This window comes from Anomaloglossus baeobatrachus, chromosome 6 (assembly GCF_048569485.1).
Source record: "Anomaloglossus baeobatrachus isolate aAnoBae1 chromosome 6, aAnoBae1.hap1, whole genome shotgun sequence".
In the NCBI taxonomy this organism is placed as follows: Eukaryota; Metazoa; Chordata; class Amphibia; order Anura; family Aromobatidae; genus Anomaloglossus; species Anomaloglossus baeobatrachus.
The window spans coordinates 6,254,672-6,271,955 of NC_134358.1; the positions used below are offsets into that span (position 1 = coordinate 6,254,672).

General features: G+C 53.4%; 1 protein-coding gene across 1 annotated transcript; it reads left to right on the forward strand.

Moving 5' to 3' along the window:
- Nucleotides 1–972: 972 nt before the first annotated feature.
- LOC142243795 (lymphocyte antigen 6D-like) lies at nt 973–13,280 on the forward strand. Its single transcript, XM_075315996.1, has 4 exons — nt 973–1,037; nt 5,096–5,237; nt 12,815–12,928; nt 13,054–13,280. Exons 2-4 carry the CDS (start codon nt 5,186–5,188, stop codon nt 13,239–13,241), a joined length of 354 nt encoding a protein of 117 aa, XP_075172111.1. The 5' UTR covers nt 973–1,037; nt 5,096–5,185; the 3' UTR covers nt 13,242–13,280.
- Nucleotides 13,281–17,284: the final 4,004 nt, after the last annotated feature.

A 17,284-nucleotide genomic window follows, 5' to 3' on the forward strand; every position in this document is an offset into this window, starting at 1 on the left:
ATATATACAGGACGCGTCTCCCCTCCTCATATATACAGGACGCGTCTCCCCCTCCTCATATATACAGGACGCGTCTCCCCTCCTCATATATACAGGACGCGTCTCCCCTCCTCATATATACAGGACACGTCTCCCCTCCTCATATATACAGGACACGTCTCCCCTCCTCATATATACAGGATGCGTCTCCCCTCCTCATATATACAGGACGCGTCTCCCCTCCTCATATATACAGGACGCGTCTCCCCCTCCTCATATATACAGGACACGTCTCCCCTCCTCATATATACAGGACGCGTCTCCCCTCCTCATATATACAGGACGCGTCTCCCCTCCTCATATATACAGGACGCGTCTCCCCTCCTCATATATACAGGACGCGTCTCCCCTCCTCATATATACAGGACGCGTCTCCCCTCCTCATATATACAGGACGCGTCTCCCCTCCTCATATATACAGGACGCGTCTCCCCTCCTCATATATACAGGACGCGTCTCCCCTCCTCATATATACAGGACACGTCTCCCCTCCTCATATATACAGGACGCGTCTCCCCTCCTCATATATACAGGACACGTCTCCCCCTCCTCATATATACAGGACGAGTCTCCCCTCCTCATATATTGCGGGATCCGTATATTACTTTGTATTCTCACAAATTCTTGGAAAACGTCTAAGAAGATTAAAAAATGTTGTAAAATTTCAGATTTGTTGGTTTTTCTAAAAAATGAAATAAAAAAGCAGCAACGTCAGGACCCAAAATGGCTGAAACCCTCCGGAGCCATCGCCGCGGAAACAAACACTGCAGAGCTCAGAAAACGCATTTCCGATTCTCCCCTTCTGACATTCCTGTCGCCATCTTGTCCCGGAGACTCAGAGTCAGTGTGAAGACATGAGAGAAGACCCCTCCCCCGAGGTGGGAGGAGCTAGATACAAGCTGCTCTGATTGGAGGAGCTGCAGCCACTGACTGGCAGGAGGACGTCCTGCGCGGTTCAACTGTCAGATTCCTGCCAACTGCTGAGCGATCTCTGCATGGTAACTGTGCCTCGTCCCCTCCCCCGCACTGTGCCTCCTCCCCCCTGCACTGTGCCTCCTCCCCCCCGCACTGTACCTCGTCCCCTCCCCCGCACTGTGCCTCGTCCCCTCCCCCGCACTGTGCCTCGTCCCCTCCCCCGCACTGTGCCTCCTCCCCCCTGCACTGTACCTCGTCCCCTCCCCCGCACTGTGCCTCGTCTCCCCCGCACTGTACCTCGTCCCCTCCCCCGCACTGTGCCTCCTCCCCCCGCACTGTACCTCGTCCCCTCCCCCGCACTGTACCTCCTCCCCCCTGCCTGTACCTCGTCCCCTCCCCCGCACTGTGCCTCCTCCCCTCCGCACTGTACCTCGTCCCCTCCCCCGCACTGTACCTCCTCCCCCCTGCACTGTACCTCGTCCCCTCCCCCGCACTGTACCTCGTCCCCCCCCGCACTGTACCTCGTCCCCCCCGCACTGTACCTCGTCCCCTCCCCCGCACTGTACGTCCTCCCCCCTGCACTGTACCTCGTCCCCTCCCCTGCCCTGTACCTCGTCCCCCCCGCACTGCTCCTCGCCCCCTGCACTGTACCTCGTTCCCTCCCCCGCACTGTTCCTCGTCCCCCCCGCACTGTTCCTCGCCCCCCTGCACTGTACCTCGTCCCACCCCCCGCACTGTTCCTCTCCCCCCTGCACTGTACCTCGTCCCCCCAGCACTGTTCCTTGCCCCCCCCTGCACTGTACCTCGCCCCCCCGCACTGTACCTCGCCCTCCAGCACTGTACCTCGCCCCCCCGCACTGTACCTCGTCCCCCCGCACTGTACCTCGTCCCCCCATACTGTGAGCCATCCCCTTGCACTGTACCTCGTCCCCCCGGACTGTACCTCGACCCCCCCGCACTGTACCTCATCCCCCCCCGCACTCTACCTCGTCCCCCCCCGCACTCTACCTCGTCCCCCCCACACTGTACCTCGTCCCCCCCGCACTGTACCTCGTCCCTCGCACTGTACCTCGTCCCCCCGCACCGTACCTCGTCCCCCCGCACCGTATGTCATCCCCCCGCACTGTGCCTCGTCCCCCTGCTCTGTATCTCGTCCCCCCATACTGTGAGCCATCCCCTTGCACTGTACCTCGTCCCCCCGCACCGTACCTCGTCCCCCCGCACTGTACCTCGTCCCGTCCCTCCCGCACTGTACCTCGTCCCTCCCGCACTGTACCTCGTCCCCCCGCACTGTACCTCATCCCCCCCACACTGTACCTCGTCCCTCCCGCACTGTACCTCGTCCCCCGCACTGTACCTCATCCCCCCGCACCGTACCTCGTCCCCCCGCACCGTATGTCATCCCCCCACACTGTACCTCGTCCCCCTGCACTGTACCTCGTCCATCCACACCGTACCTCGTCCCCCCGCACCGTATGTCATCCCCCCGCACTGTGCCTCATCCCCCTGCTCTGTATCTCGTCCCCTCATACTGTGAGCTATCCCCTTGCACTGTACCTCGTCCCCCCGCACCGTACCTAGTCCCCCCAGCACTGTACCTCGTCCCCCCGCACCATACCTAGTCCCCCCCGCACTGTACCTCGTCCCCCCGCACTGTACCTCATCCCCCCGTACTGTACCTCGTTCCCCCGCACTGTATGTCATCCCCACGCACTATATCATCCCTCCGCGAACTGTACAACCCCCCACATGTTATGTCGCCCCCAGCACTGTTTTATCGTCACCACGCACTGTATGTCATCCCCCATTTTGTGTCATGTCTCCCACACTTTATGTTGTCCTCCATTACTGTACATATAATATAATGTACCCCTATACTCCTCCATATAGTATAATGCACCCCCCATACTCCTCCATATAGTATAATGCACCCCCCATAGTCCTCCATATAGTATAATGTACCCCCATTCTCCTCCATATAGTATAATGCACCCCCATACTCCTCCATATAGTATAATGCACCCCCCATACTCCTCCATATAGTATAATGCACCCCCCATACTCCTCCATATAGTATAATGCACCCCCATACTCCTCCATATAGTATAATGTACCCCCATTCTCCTCCATATAGTATAATGTACCCCCATTCTCCTCCATATAGTATAATGCACCACCCATACTCCTCCATATAGTATAATGCACCACCATAGTCCTCCATATAGTATAATGCACCCCCATACTCCTCCATATAGTATAATGCACCCCCCATACTCCTCCATATAGTATAATGCACCCCCCATAATCCTCCATATAGTATAATGCACCCCCATACTCCTTCATATAGTATAATGCACCCCCCATACTCCTCCATATAGTATAATGCACCCCCCATACTCCTCCATATAGTATAATGCACCCCCCATACTCCTCCATATAGTATAATGCACCCCCCATACTCCTCCATATAGTATAATGCACCCCCATACTCCTCCATATAGTATAATGCACCCCCCATACTCCTCCATATAGTATAATGCACCCCCATACTCCTTCATATAGTATAATGCACCCCCCATACTCCTCCATATAGTATAATGCACCCCCCATACTCCTCCATATAGTATAATGCACCCCCCATACTCCTCCATATAGTATAATGCACCCCCCATAATCCTCCATATAGTATAATGCACCCCCCATACTCCTCCATATAGTATAATGCACCCCCCATACTCCTCCATATAGTATAATGCACCCCCCATAATCCTCCATATAGTATAATGCACCCCCCATACTCCTCCATATAGTATAATGCACCCCCATACTCCTCCATATAGTATAATGCACCCCCCATACTCCTCCATATAGTATAATGCACCCCCATTCTCCTCCATATAGTATAATGCACCCCCCATTCTCCTCCATATAGTATAATGCACCCCCCATACTCCTCCATATAGTATAATGCACCCCCATTCTCCTCCATATAGTATAATGCACCCCCCATACTCCTCCATATAGTATAATGCACCCCCATTCTCCTCCATATAGTATAATGCACCCCCCATTCTCCTCCATATAGTATAATGCACCCCCATACTCCTCCATATAGTATAATGCACCCCCCATACTCCTCCATATAGTATAATGCACCCCCCATACTCCTCCATATAGTATAATGCACCCCCATTCTCCTCCATATAGTATAATGCACCCCCCATTCTCCTCCATATAGTATAATGCACCCCCCATACTCCTCCATATAGTATAATGCACCCCCCATAATCCTCCATATAGTATAATGCACCCCCCATACTCCTCCATATAGTATAATGCACCCCCATACTCCTCCATATAGTATAATGCACCCCCCATACTCCTCCATATAGTATAATGCACCCCCATTCTCCTCCACATAGTATAATGCACCCCCCATTCTCCTCCATATAGTATAATGCACCCCCCATAATCCTCCATATAGTATAATGCACCCCCCATAATCCTCCATATAGTATAATGCACCCCCCATACTCCTCCATATAGTATAATGCACCCCCCATACTCCTCCATATAGTATAATGCACCCCCCATAATCCTCCATATAGTATAATGCACCACCATAGTCCTCCATATAGTATAATGCACCCCCATACTCCTCCATATAGTATAATGCACCACCATAGTCCTCCATATAGTATACTGCACCCCCATACTCCTCCATTTAGTATATTGCACCCCCATTCTCCTCCATATAGTATAATGCACCCCCATACTCCTCCATATAGTATAATGCACCCCCATACTCCTCCATTTAGTATATTGCACCTCTCCATAATCATCCCTATAGTACTCTGGACATTGCCTAACTGTACACACCCCCACTCCTGCAGCGGGCAGTGGTGCGCACCTCCTTTCTGCTTTCTGGCCCCCGCTTTCGGATGCCACCGTCCAGACTGACGGAGAGAGCGGCGGAGGCGGGAGATGGCTCCTGACTCTGCGTAGGATGTCCTGAGGACCCCAGGACTGGTGAAAGCTGATGGCTGATGTGACCCGCCGCTCTGGTAGTTGGGGGGCCGATGTCGTTCACACACGTGTACATCGCGGTCACCTACAATCTGTGCATCATTTCTTCCTCCAGAGCGGAGGGAACATCTGCTGAAAAAGACCCCAGAAGACCCCACAATCTCCAGTGTATAAAGAAGGCAGAGACCCCCGATCACTCCGCACAATGGCAGTGCACACAAGCCTCCTCCTGGTGATCGCCCTCTGCGCAGCCACAGGTAACACCCCAGCACTGGGGACAGCTGAGATACAGCAGCTCAGCACACAGTATCACACAGGATAGGATTAGATACACAGCTCAGCAGACAGTATCACACAGGAGAGGATTAGATACACAGCTCAGCAGACAGGATCACACAGGATAGGATTAGATACACAGCTCAGCAGACAGTATCTCACAGGAGAGGATTAGATACAGCAGCTCAGCACACAGTATCACACAGGAGAGGATTAGATACACGGCTCAGCAGACAGTATCACACAGGAGAGGATTAGATACACAGCTCAGCACACAGAATTACACAGGAGAGGATTAGATACACGGCGCAGCAGACAGTATCACACAGGAGAGGATTAGATACAAGGCTCAGCAGACAGTAGCACACAGGAGAGGATTAGATACACAGCTCAGCACACAGTATCACACAGGAGAGGATTAGATACACGGCTCAGCAGACAGTATCACACAGGAGAGGATTAGATACACAGCTCAGCAGACAGTATCACACAGGAGAGGATTAGATACAGCAGCTCAGCACACAGTATCACACAGGAGAGGATTAGATACACGGCTCAGCAGACAGTATCACACAGGAGAGGATTAGATACACAGCTCAGCACACAGTATCACACAGGAGAGGATTAGATACACGGCTCAGCAGACAGTATCACACAGGAGAGGATTAGATACAGCAGCTCAGCACACAGTATCACACAGGAGAGGATTAGATACACGGCTCAGCAGACAGTATCACACAGGACAGGATTAGATACACAGCTCAGCAGACAGTATCACACAGGAGAGGATTAGATACACGGCTCAGCAGACAGTATCACACAGGAGAGGATTAGATACACAGCTCAGCACACAGTATCACACAGGAGAGGATTAGATACACCGCTCAGCAGACAGTATCACACAGGAGAGGATTAGATACACGGCTCAGCAGACAGTATCACACAGGAGAGGATTAGATACATAGCTCAACAGTCAGTATCACACAGGAGAGGATTAGATACACAGCTCAGCACACAGTATCACACAGTAGGGGATGAGATACACGGTTCAGCACACAGTATCACACAGGAGGGGATTAGATACACAGCTCAGCAGACAGTATCACACAGGAGAGGATTAGATACTCAGCTCAGCAGACAGTATCACACAGGATAGGATTAGATACACGGCTCAGCAGACAGTATCACACAGGAGAGGATTAGATACACAGCTCAGCAGACAGTATCACACAGGATAGGATTAGATACACAGCTCAGCAGACAGTATCACACAGGAGAGGATTAGATACACAGCTCAACAGACAGTATCACACAGGATAGGATTAGATACACAGCTCAGCAGACAGTATCACACAGGATAGGATTAGATACACAGCTCAGCAGACAGTATCACACAGCAGAGGATTAGATACACGGCTCAGCAGACAGTATCACACAGGAGAGGATTAGATACAGCAGCTCAGCACACAGTATCACACAGGATAGGATTAGATACACGGCTCAGCAGACAGTATCACACAGGAGAGGATTAGATACACGGCTCAGCAGACAGTATCACACAGGAGAGGATTAGATACACGGCTCAGCAGACAGTATCACACAGGAGAGGATTAGATACACGGCTCAGCAGACAGTATCACACAGGAGAGGATTAGATACACGGCTCAGCAAACAGTATCACACAGGAGAGGATTAGATACACGGCTCAGCAGACAGTATCACACAGGAGAGGATTAGATACACGGCTCAGCAGACAGTATCACACAGGAGAGGATTAGATACACGGCTCAGCAGACAGTATCACACAGGAGAGGATTAGATACACGGCTCAGCAGACATTATCACACAGGAGAGGATTAGATACACGGCTCAGCAGACAGTATCACACAGGAGAGGATTAGATACACAGCTCAGCACACAGTATCACACAGGAGAGGATTAGATACACCGCTCAGCAGACAGTATCACACAGGAGAGGATTAGATACACAGCTCAGCAGACAGTATCATCACACAGGAGAGGATTAGATACACGGCTCAGCAGACAGTATCACACAGGAGAGGATTAGATACATAGCTCAACAGTCAGTATCACACAGGAGAGGATTAGATACACAGCTCAGCACACAGTATCACACAGTAGGGGATGAGATACACGGTTCAGCACACAGTATCACACAGGAGGGGATTAGATACACAGCTCAGCAGACAGTATCACACAGGAGAGGATTAGATACTCAGCTCAGCAGACAGTATCACACAGGATAGGATTAGATACACGGCTCAGCAGACAGTATCACACAGGAGAGGATTAGATACACAGCTCAGCAGACAGTATCACACAGGATAGGATTAGATACACAGCTCAGCAGACAGTATCACACAGGAGAGGATTAGATACACAGCTCAGCAGACAGTATCACACAGGAGAGGATTAGATACACGGCTCAGCAGACAGTATCACACAGGAGAGGATTAGATACAGCAGCTCAGCACACAGTATCACACAGGATAGGATTAGATACACGGCTCAGCAGACAGTATCACACAGGAGAGGATTAGATACACGGCTCAGCAGACAGTATCACACAGGAGAGGATTAGATACACGGCTCAGCAGACAGTATCACACAGGAGAGGATTAGATACACGGCTCAGCAGACAGTATCACACAGGAGAGGATTAGATACACGGCTCAGCAAACAGTATCACACAGGAGAGGATTAGATACACGGCTCAGCAGACAGTATCACACAGGAGAGGATTAGATACACGGCTCAGCAGACAGTATCACACAGGAGAGGATTAGATACACGGCTCAGCAGACAGTATCACACAGGAGAGGATTAGATACACGGCTCAGCAGACATTATCACACAGGAGAGGATTAGATACACGGCTCAGCAGACAGTATCACACAGGAGAGGATTAGATACACGGCTCAGCAGACAGTATCACACAGGATAGGATTAGATACACAGCTCAGCAGACAGTATCATACAGGACAGGATTAGATACACAGCTCAGCACACAGTATCACACAGGATAGGATTAGATACACGGCTCAGCAGACAGTATCACACAGGAGAGGATTAGATACACGGCTCAGCAGACAGTATCACACAGGAGAGGATTAGATACACGGCTCAGCAGACAGTATCACACAGGAGAGGATTAGATGCACAGCTCAGCAGACAGTATCACACAGGAGAGGATTAGATACACAGCTCAGAAGACAGTATCACACAGGAGGGGATTAGATACACGGCTCAGCAGACAGTATTACACAGGAGAGGATTAGATACACCGCTCAGCAGACAGTATCACACAGGAGAGGATTAGATACAGCAGCTCAGCACACAGTATCACACAGGAGGGGATTAGATACACGGCTCAGCAGACAGTATCACACAGGAGAGGATTAGATACACAGCTCAGCACACAGTATCACACAGGAGAGGATTAGATACACGGCTCAGCAGACAGTATCACACAGGAGAGGATTAGATACACAGCTCAGCAGACAGTATCACACAGGAGAGGATTAGATACATAGCTCAACAGTCAGTATCACACAGGAGAGGATTAGATACACAGCTCAGCACACAGTATCACACAGTAGGGGATTAGATACACGGTTCAGCACACAGTATCACACAGGAGGGGATTAGATACACAGCTCAGCAGACAGTATCACACAGGAGAGGATTAGATACTCAGCTCAGCAGACAGTATCACACAGGATAGGATTAGATACACGGCTCAGCAGACAGTATCACACAGGAGAGGATTAGATACACAGCTCAGCAGACAGTATCACACAGGATAGGATTAGATACACAGCTCAGCAGACAGTATCACACAGGAGAGGATTAGATACACAGCTCAGCAGACAGTATCACACAGGAGAGGATTAGATACACGGCTCAGCAGACAGTATCACACAGGAGAGGATTAGATACAGCAGCTCAGCACACAGTATCACACAGGATAGGATTAGATACACGGCTCAGCAGACAGTATCACACAGGAGAGGATTAGATACACGGCTCAGCAGACAGTATCACACAGGAGAGGATTAGATACACGGCTCAGCAGACAGTATCACACAGGAGAGGATTAGATACACGGCTCAGCAGACAGTATCACACAGGAGAGGATTAGATACACGGCTCAGCAAACAGTATCACACAGGAGAGGATTAGATACACGGCTCAGCAGACAGTATCACACAGGAGAGGATTAGATACACGGCTCAGCAGACAGTATCACACAGGAGAGGATTAGATACACGGCTCAGCAGACAGTATCACACAGGAGAGGATTAGATACACGGCTCAGCAGACATTATCACACAGGAGAGGATTAGATACACGGCTCAGCAGACAGTATCACACAGGAGAGGATTAGATACACGGCTCAGCAGACAGTATCACACAGGATAGGATTAGATACACAGCTCAGCAGACAGTATCATACAGGACAGGATTAGATACACAGCTCAGCACACAGTATCACACAGGATAGGATTAGATACACGGCTCAGCAGACAGTATCACACAGGAGAGGATTAGATACACGGCTCAGCAGACAGTATCACACAGGAGAGGATTAGATACACGGCTCAGCAGACAGTATCACACAGGAGAGGATTAGATGCACAGCTCAGCAGACAGTATCACACAGGAGAGGATTAGATACACAGCTCAGCAGACAGTATCACACAGGAGGGGATTAGATACACGGCTCAGCAGACAGTATTACACAGGAGAGGATTAGATACACCGCTCAGCAGACAGTATCACACAGGAGAGGATTAGATACACGGTTCAGCAGACAGTATCACACAGGAGAGGATTAGATACACGGCTCAGCAGACAGTATCACACAGGAGAGGATTAGATACACGGCTCAGCAGACAGTATCACACAGGATAGGATTAGATACACAGCTCAGCAGACAGTATCATACAGGACAGGATTAGATACACAGCTCAGCACACAGTATCACACAGGATAGGATTAGATACACGGCTCAGCAGACAGTATCACACAGAAGAGGATTAGATACACAGCTCAGCAGACAGTATCACACAGGAGAGAATTAGATACACGGCTCAGCAGACAGTATCACACAGGATAGGATTAGATACACAGCTCAGCAGACAGTATCACACAGGATAGGATTAGATACACAGCTCAGCAGACAGTATCACACAGGATAGGATTAGATACACAGCTCAGCAGACAGTATCACACAGGAGAGAATTAGATACATGGCTCAGCAGACAGTATCACACACGAGAGGATTAGATACACAGCTCAGCAGACAGTATCCCACAGGAGAGGATTAGATACACGGCTCAGCAGACAGTATCACACAGGATAGGATTAGATACACAGCTCAGCACAGAGTATCACACAGGATAGGATTAGATACACAGCTCAGCAGACAGTATCCCACAGGAGAGGATTAGATACACGGCTCAGCAGACAGTATCACACAGGAGAGGATTAGATACACGGCTCAGCAGACAGTATCACACAGGAGAGGATTAGATACACGGCTCAGCAGACAGAATCACACAGGAGAGGATTAGATACAGCTCAGCAGACAGTATCACACAGGAGAGGATGAGATACATGGCTCAGCAGACAGTATCACACAGGATAGGATTAGATACCCGGCTCAGCAGACAGTATCACACAGGATAGGATTAGATACACGGCTCAGCAGACAGTATCACACAGGATAGGATTAGATACACAGCTCAGCAGACAGTATCACACAGGAGAGGATTATATACACGGCTCAGCAGACAGTATCACACAGGATAGGATTAGATACACAGCTCAGCAGACAGTATCACACAGGATAGGATTAGATACAAAGCTCAGCAGACAGTTTCACTCAGGGTAGGATTAGATACACGGCTCAGCAGACAGTATCACACAGGATAGAATTAGATACACAGCTCACCAGACAGTATCACGCAGGATAGGATTGGATACACAGCTCAGTATCAGTTTGATGGGCCCCGGTGCAGTTCTCCTAGGCTCCCCCACTCCATGCACACCGATACTTGTGGTACGGGATAATGACACTGACACCTCTCTCCTTGTTCCACCGCTGCTCTGTCCTCACCTCTCTCCTTGTTCCACCGCTGCTCTGTCCTCACCTCTCTTCTTCTTCCACCGCTTCTCTGTCCTCACCTCTCTCCTTCTTCCACCGCTGCTCTGTCCTCACCTCTCTCCTTCTTCCACCGCTGCTCTGTCCTCACCTCTCTCCTTCTTCCACCGCTGCTCTATCCTCACCTCTCTTCTTCTTCCACTGCTGCTCTGTCCTCTCCTCTCTCTTTCTTCCACCGCTGCTCTGTCCTCACCTCTCTCCTTCTTGCACCGCTGCTCTGTCCTCACCTCTCTCCTTCTTCCACCGCTGCTGTGTCCTCACCTCTCTCCTTCTTCCACCGCTGCTCTGTCCTCACCTCTCTCCTTCTTCCACCGCTGCTCTGTCCTCACCTCTCTCTTTCTTCCACCGCTGCTGTGTCCTCATCTCTCTCCTTCTTCCACCGCTGCTCTGTCCTCACCTTTCTCATCGTTCTACCGCTGCTCTGTCCGCACCTCTCTCCTTCTTCCACCGCTGCTGTGTCCTCACCTTTCTCCTTGTTCCACCGCTGCTCTTTCCTCACCTTTCTCCTTGTTCCACCACTGCTCTTTCCTCATCTTTCTCCTCGTTTCACTGCTGCTCTGTCCTCACCTTTCTCATCGTTTCACTGCTGCTCTTTCCTCACCTTTCTCTTCGTTCCACTGCTGCTCTGTCCTCACCTTTCTCCTCGTTTCACTGCTGCTCTGTCCTCACCTTTCTCCTCGTTTCACTGCTGCTCTGTCCTCACCTTTCTCATTGTTACACTGCTGCTCTGTCCTCACTTTTCTCCTCATTCCACCGCTGCTCTGTCCTCACCTCTTTCCTTGTTCCACCGCTGCTCTGTCCTCACCTCTCTACTCGTTCCACCGTTGCTCTATCCTCACCTCTCTCCTCGTTCCCCCGCTGCTCTGTCCTCACCTCTCTCCTCGTTCCCCCGCTGCTCCGGTCAGTGTCCTTTCGTCCTGCTCACTGCTTGCCTCAGCACAGCAGTCGCAGAGGAGTGACGCCAATGCGCAGGCACAGGGGGAGAATGATGGAGCATGGAGTGGTGTGCGCCGCTTGATGCTTTATCATTGTTGTGTGTGATGACGGGGGGGGAGGGGCCCAGTGTCAGTGGCGGCGGCAGCGGGTCATATAGTGGCCGCGTGGTGTGCAAAAGAACAAAGCAGCTCCTCTCACGCAGAAAGGAGTCGACTGCTGATCTGCAGGGAGGCCGCGGCCCCCTAACCTGTCGGGCCCGGTCACAATGGCGACTTCTGCGAGTGCCATCAGTACGCCCCTGAGGAGAGGATTAGATACACCGCTCAGAAGACAGTATCACACAGTATAGGATTAGATACACAGCTCAGCAGACAGTATCACACAGGAGAGGATTAGATACAAGGTTGGGTACTCTGTATCCCCCTTTGCCCGCAGGTCTCTCGCTCAGATGCTTCTCCTGTGAGTCGGTTTCTTCTCAGTGTCGGACGGTGAAGATCTGCAGCAGCGAGCAGCCATACTGCGAGACCAAGGTGGAGGCCGAGAAGAACGGTGAGATCCTCATCATGTTCTATCATTATGGGGGTTGTAGTCTCTCCTTCAGCTACAGCTGATAATGACTGACAGGTGGTAGCCCCGCCCCTTTGTCACTGATCAGTCTGTTTTCTCCCGTGTAGCCGGGGTCGGTGTCACCTACACCACACAGTGTACTGATGTCTGCGCTCCGAGGCGTGGAGACGGATTCGTCGTGTTATGCTGCACCACCGACCTGTGCAACACTAGCGCCGCCGTCACCTCCAGCTCTGCCGCCGGCACCCTGGCGCTGGGACTGCTGCTGACAATCCTCAACAGCTGGATCCTGTAACCGCAGATGTGACACGAGGATACACAAATAAAGAGATTATAGCTTCCTATTCCTGCTGTCAGTGTGTGCGGACGTGAAGCCTCGAGCAATGTATAGGTGACGCCCTGGACTAGTCAGGTAGTCACAGGTAGGCCCCTGCACAACACCAGCCCCTAATAAGGTGACAGCAGCCAACCTACTAAACCCTGGTCACCTCCCTCTGGGGCTGATGTCCACACCAGGGGGCGGGGCCAGGTGGTGGGCTCCGCCCACCGAGGAGTTCACAGGCCCAGAGGCAGGAAAAACCCTAGCAGATTAGTTGGAGGAGAGGAAAAGAGCAGTTAGGAGTTGAGAGTGAGAGGAGTAAATGGGTTTACCAGAGACTCCCGTGTATCTGTCAGAGTGAGTACCACTGTGCCCTCAGGCCACGCACTGCATTCACCAAATCGGGTCCCGGGGCCACCACCCCTGCCCACAGAGGGGTTAACACGAAAAGCTGCATCAACCTCTCCCCTGGGGTGCCTAGTAAACAGCAGCGGAGGTGCCCACATTCACCACAACCCGTGGGTGGCGTCACAAACTCTATCAAAAAGATCACGGCCTCGGTCATGACCCACCATTCTCTCTTCCCCCTTCAAGGCGCCAGCCCCCTTGCAGAGCGAAGTGACCCCCGGTCCGGAGGCGCTCGAGCCACCGACACACGAGCCCGGATCCAAGTGGCTCGGCTGCAGCTGAGCGGGCGGTACATATATACTGACATATACAGCAGTGTATATGTGGCGCCCTGGACAAGCCAGGACGTCACAGGTACAGCAACAACACACCCCGGGTAGGAACACCAGAGTCACACACAAATCCTTGTTGCCTCCCTCCAGGGGCTGATGTCCACACCAGGTGGGGTGGAGCCAGGCGGTTGGCTCCACCCACCGAGGAGTACACAGTCCTGGAGGCGGGAAAAGGAGAGGAGAAGAGGGAGGACAGTGAGAGGGAAGGAGTGAAGTGGTAAAGGAGCAGTCTGACCGTGTCCGGGTGCGTGGCCCGGGCACCTACAGCAAGGTTTGCAGACGGTGGTGACCGTCTGCAGGTGAGGCCGATTGACGCAAACCGTAAGGACCGGGGTCGGGAGGTGGCCCGCCGGTACCGGACCGGGGAGCGAAGAGAAGCCAGCACCATTCGGCAGGGCCTACGGACCCCGACCAGGCTATGAGTCACCGTTAAACCAGTCAAATCCGTCAGCGATGGGAACCTCCGGGGTTTCCCAGCAGCAAAGACCCGACTGAAGGCAACCGCTCAACCGTGAAGGGAAATACAGCTACCGCCGCAGCTAGAGTTCCCAGGGCCAGAGCCTGCGGACAAAAAGGGGCTCCTCTGGCAAACACACCGCTGGGGTGCGTGCTACCGGTGGGAAGCCATCGGGGGCCGAAAACACATCAAAGGTGCAGGGAGAGACAGTCACCGCCAACCTACCGGGAGTGACCACCGCAGCCGTCTGTGGGACCCGTCCATCCAGTCGTTTGTTTTACCAGAGACACCGTGTACGTTACTGGCTGAGTGAGTACCACAGTGCCGTCTGGCACTGTGCTGCCCCCGCGACCCTGCACCTCCCCAACTCCTGCCATCCACCTCCCAGTCGCTATCACCGGGCCCCGGGACCACCAAACCCCCTACCCACGGAGGGGAGAGAAACATCTCGGCTACTCCCTGTCATCGCTCCCGGGATCCCCGTCCAGAGCAGCGGTGGTGTCCCATTATCACCACAAACCGTGGGTGGCGTCACGGACTGACTTCCCAAACCCAAAAATCATCCCCTTTCACTCACGGGCGAGGAGCGCCGCTCGAGTCCCCGGATCCGGCCCACCGCTCGAGCCACAGAGCAGCGAGCAGCAAGCAGCAGCAGCAGCGCCGGACCCGAACGTGGTGAGCGCAGCGCCCTCCCCGCCCGCGACATATATACTGAGGGTTAGAGGAATGTATATGTACCGCCCCGTGCTTGGCTGCAGCCGAGCCGCTCGGATCCGGGCTCGTGTGTCAGTGGCTCGAGCGCCTCCGGATCAGGGGTCACGTTGCTCTGCAAGGGGGCTGGCGCTTTGTAGGGGGTTTTAGATTAGAGTTCGTGACGCCACCCACGGGTTGTGGTGAATATAGGCACCACCGCTGCTGTTTACTAGGCACCCCAGGGAAGATGTTGGTGCAGCTTTTGGTGTTAACCCCTCCGTGGGCAGGGATGGTGGCCCCAGGACCCGTCTGATGTGATGCGATGTCGGTGCTCGGCGGGGCCGGATGGTGCATGGCCCGAAGGCACAGTGGTGGTACTCACTCTGACAAACACACGGGAGTCTCTGATAAACCAAACGGAGGATGGTCGGTGTCGCGGGCGGGGAGGACGCCACTGTGCTGCGCTCGCTAACACTCGGGTCCGGTGCTGCTGCTGCTGCGGCTGCTCGGTGGCTCGAGCGGTGGGCCGGATCGGGGGACTCAAGCGACGCTCCTCGTCCGTGAGTGAAAGGTGTGGTTGGTTTGGGGGATTTAGTCCGTGACGCCACCCACGGGTCGTGGTGAAGATGGGCACCAACGCTGCTGATGACGGGGATCCCGGGAGCGATGGTAGGGAGCAGCTAGGATGTTGTTTTCCCCCTCCGTGGGTAGGGGTCGGTGGTCCCGGGGTCTGGTGTTGTGACGGGGAGGCAGGGTCGGTGAGGTGCAGGGCTGCAGGGACAGCGCGGCGCGGTGCCGGATGGCACGGGTGTACTCACTCAGTAAGAAAGGTACAAAGACCTCGGTAAACCAAATGGCTGGATGGACGGGTCCCGCAGCCGGCTGTAGTGTCTCTCCCCGGACAGGTGATGGCGGCTGTCTCTCCCTGCACCTTAGTGTACTGTTTGACTACGATGGATTCCCAACGGTAGTCCGCTCCCCGGTGTATGGATGCCAGAGGAGCCCGTTTGCCCGCAGGCGCTGGCCCTTGGGTCTCTAGCCTTAGGCGGTGGCTGTATACCCTCACGGTGTGGGCGGTTGCCTTCTATTGGGACTTTTGCTGTTGGGAAACCCCTGGGGTTCCGGTCACACTCAGATTTGACTATTGCCGGTGGCTCCAAGCCTACTCGGGGTCCGATGGCCCTGCCTGTGTGTGCTGGTTTCACTTCGCTCCCTGGTCGGTACCGGCGGGCCAACGCCCGACCCCGGTCCTACGGTTCCGCGTTGATTCACCACTCCTGCAGACGGCCACCACCGTCTGCCAACCTTGCTGTCAGTGCCTGGGCCGCAAAGCCAGACACCCAAGTGTTTACTCCTCACACTTCAAACTGTCACTTTTCCCGCCTCCAGGCCTGTGAACTCCTCGGTGGGCGGGGCCAACCACTTGGCTCCACCCCACCTGGTGTGGACATCAGACCCTGGAGGGAGGCAACAAGGATTTTGTGTTTGGCTAATGTTACTGTCTAGTGGGGGTGGGGGTGGGGGGGTGTGTTACCTGTGACGACCTGGCTAGGCCAGGGCGCCACATCGGTGCCCGCAGCTGGCTGCTTCGGTTCCAAAAACGGGTTGATGGTGTCCGTCTTTCTCCTGCACCTTTTTGTAGTTATGGACAGCCGCACTTCAGCGACGGGAGTACCGCTCCCCGGCGTGTATGTCGGGAGAGTCCATTTGCCCGCAGGCGCTGGCCCGTTGGATCTCTTGGCCCTTGGCGGTGGCCGTTATCCGGAATCGATGGGCTGTTGCCTTCTTTCGGGACTTTGGGTAGGAAAGGACCTAAAGTCCAGACCTCAATCAGTTAATTAATGGGGTCTGGTAGATTCGGGACCGCGTTTCAAGGTCTGAGTAGCCCTACTTGTGCTCCGGTTTCCAGTTGGTTCCCCGGTTCGGTACCGGCGGGCCACTACCCTGTCCCGGTCCCTTACGGTTCCGCCGAGCCATCTTCCCGGCTCCTGCAAACGGCCACCACCGTCTGCCTCCTAGCCAGAGGTGACTGGGCTCCTAGCCAGGACACAGACAGATTTACTCCACTCCTCCACTTCACTTCACTGTCAAAACTAGACTCCTCTCCTCAGACTCATCTGCTTGGTTTT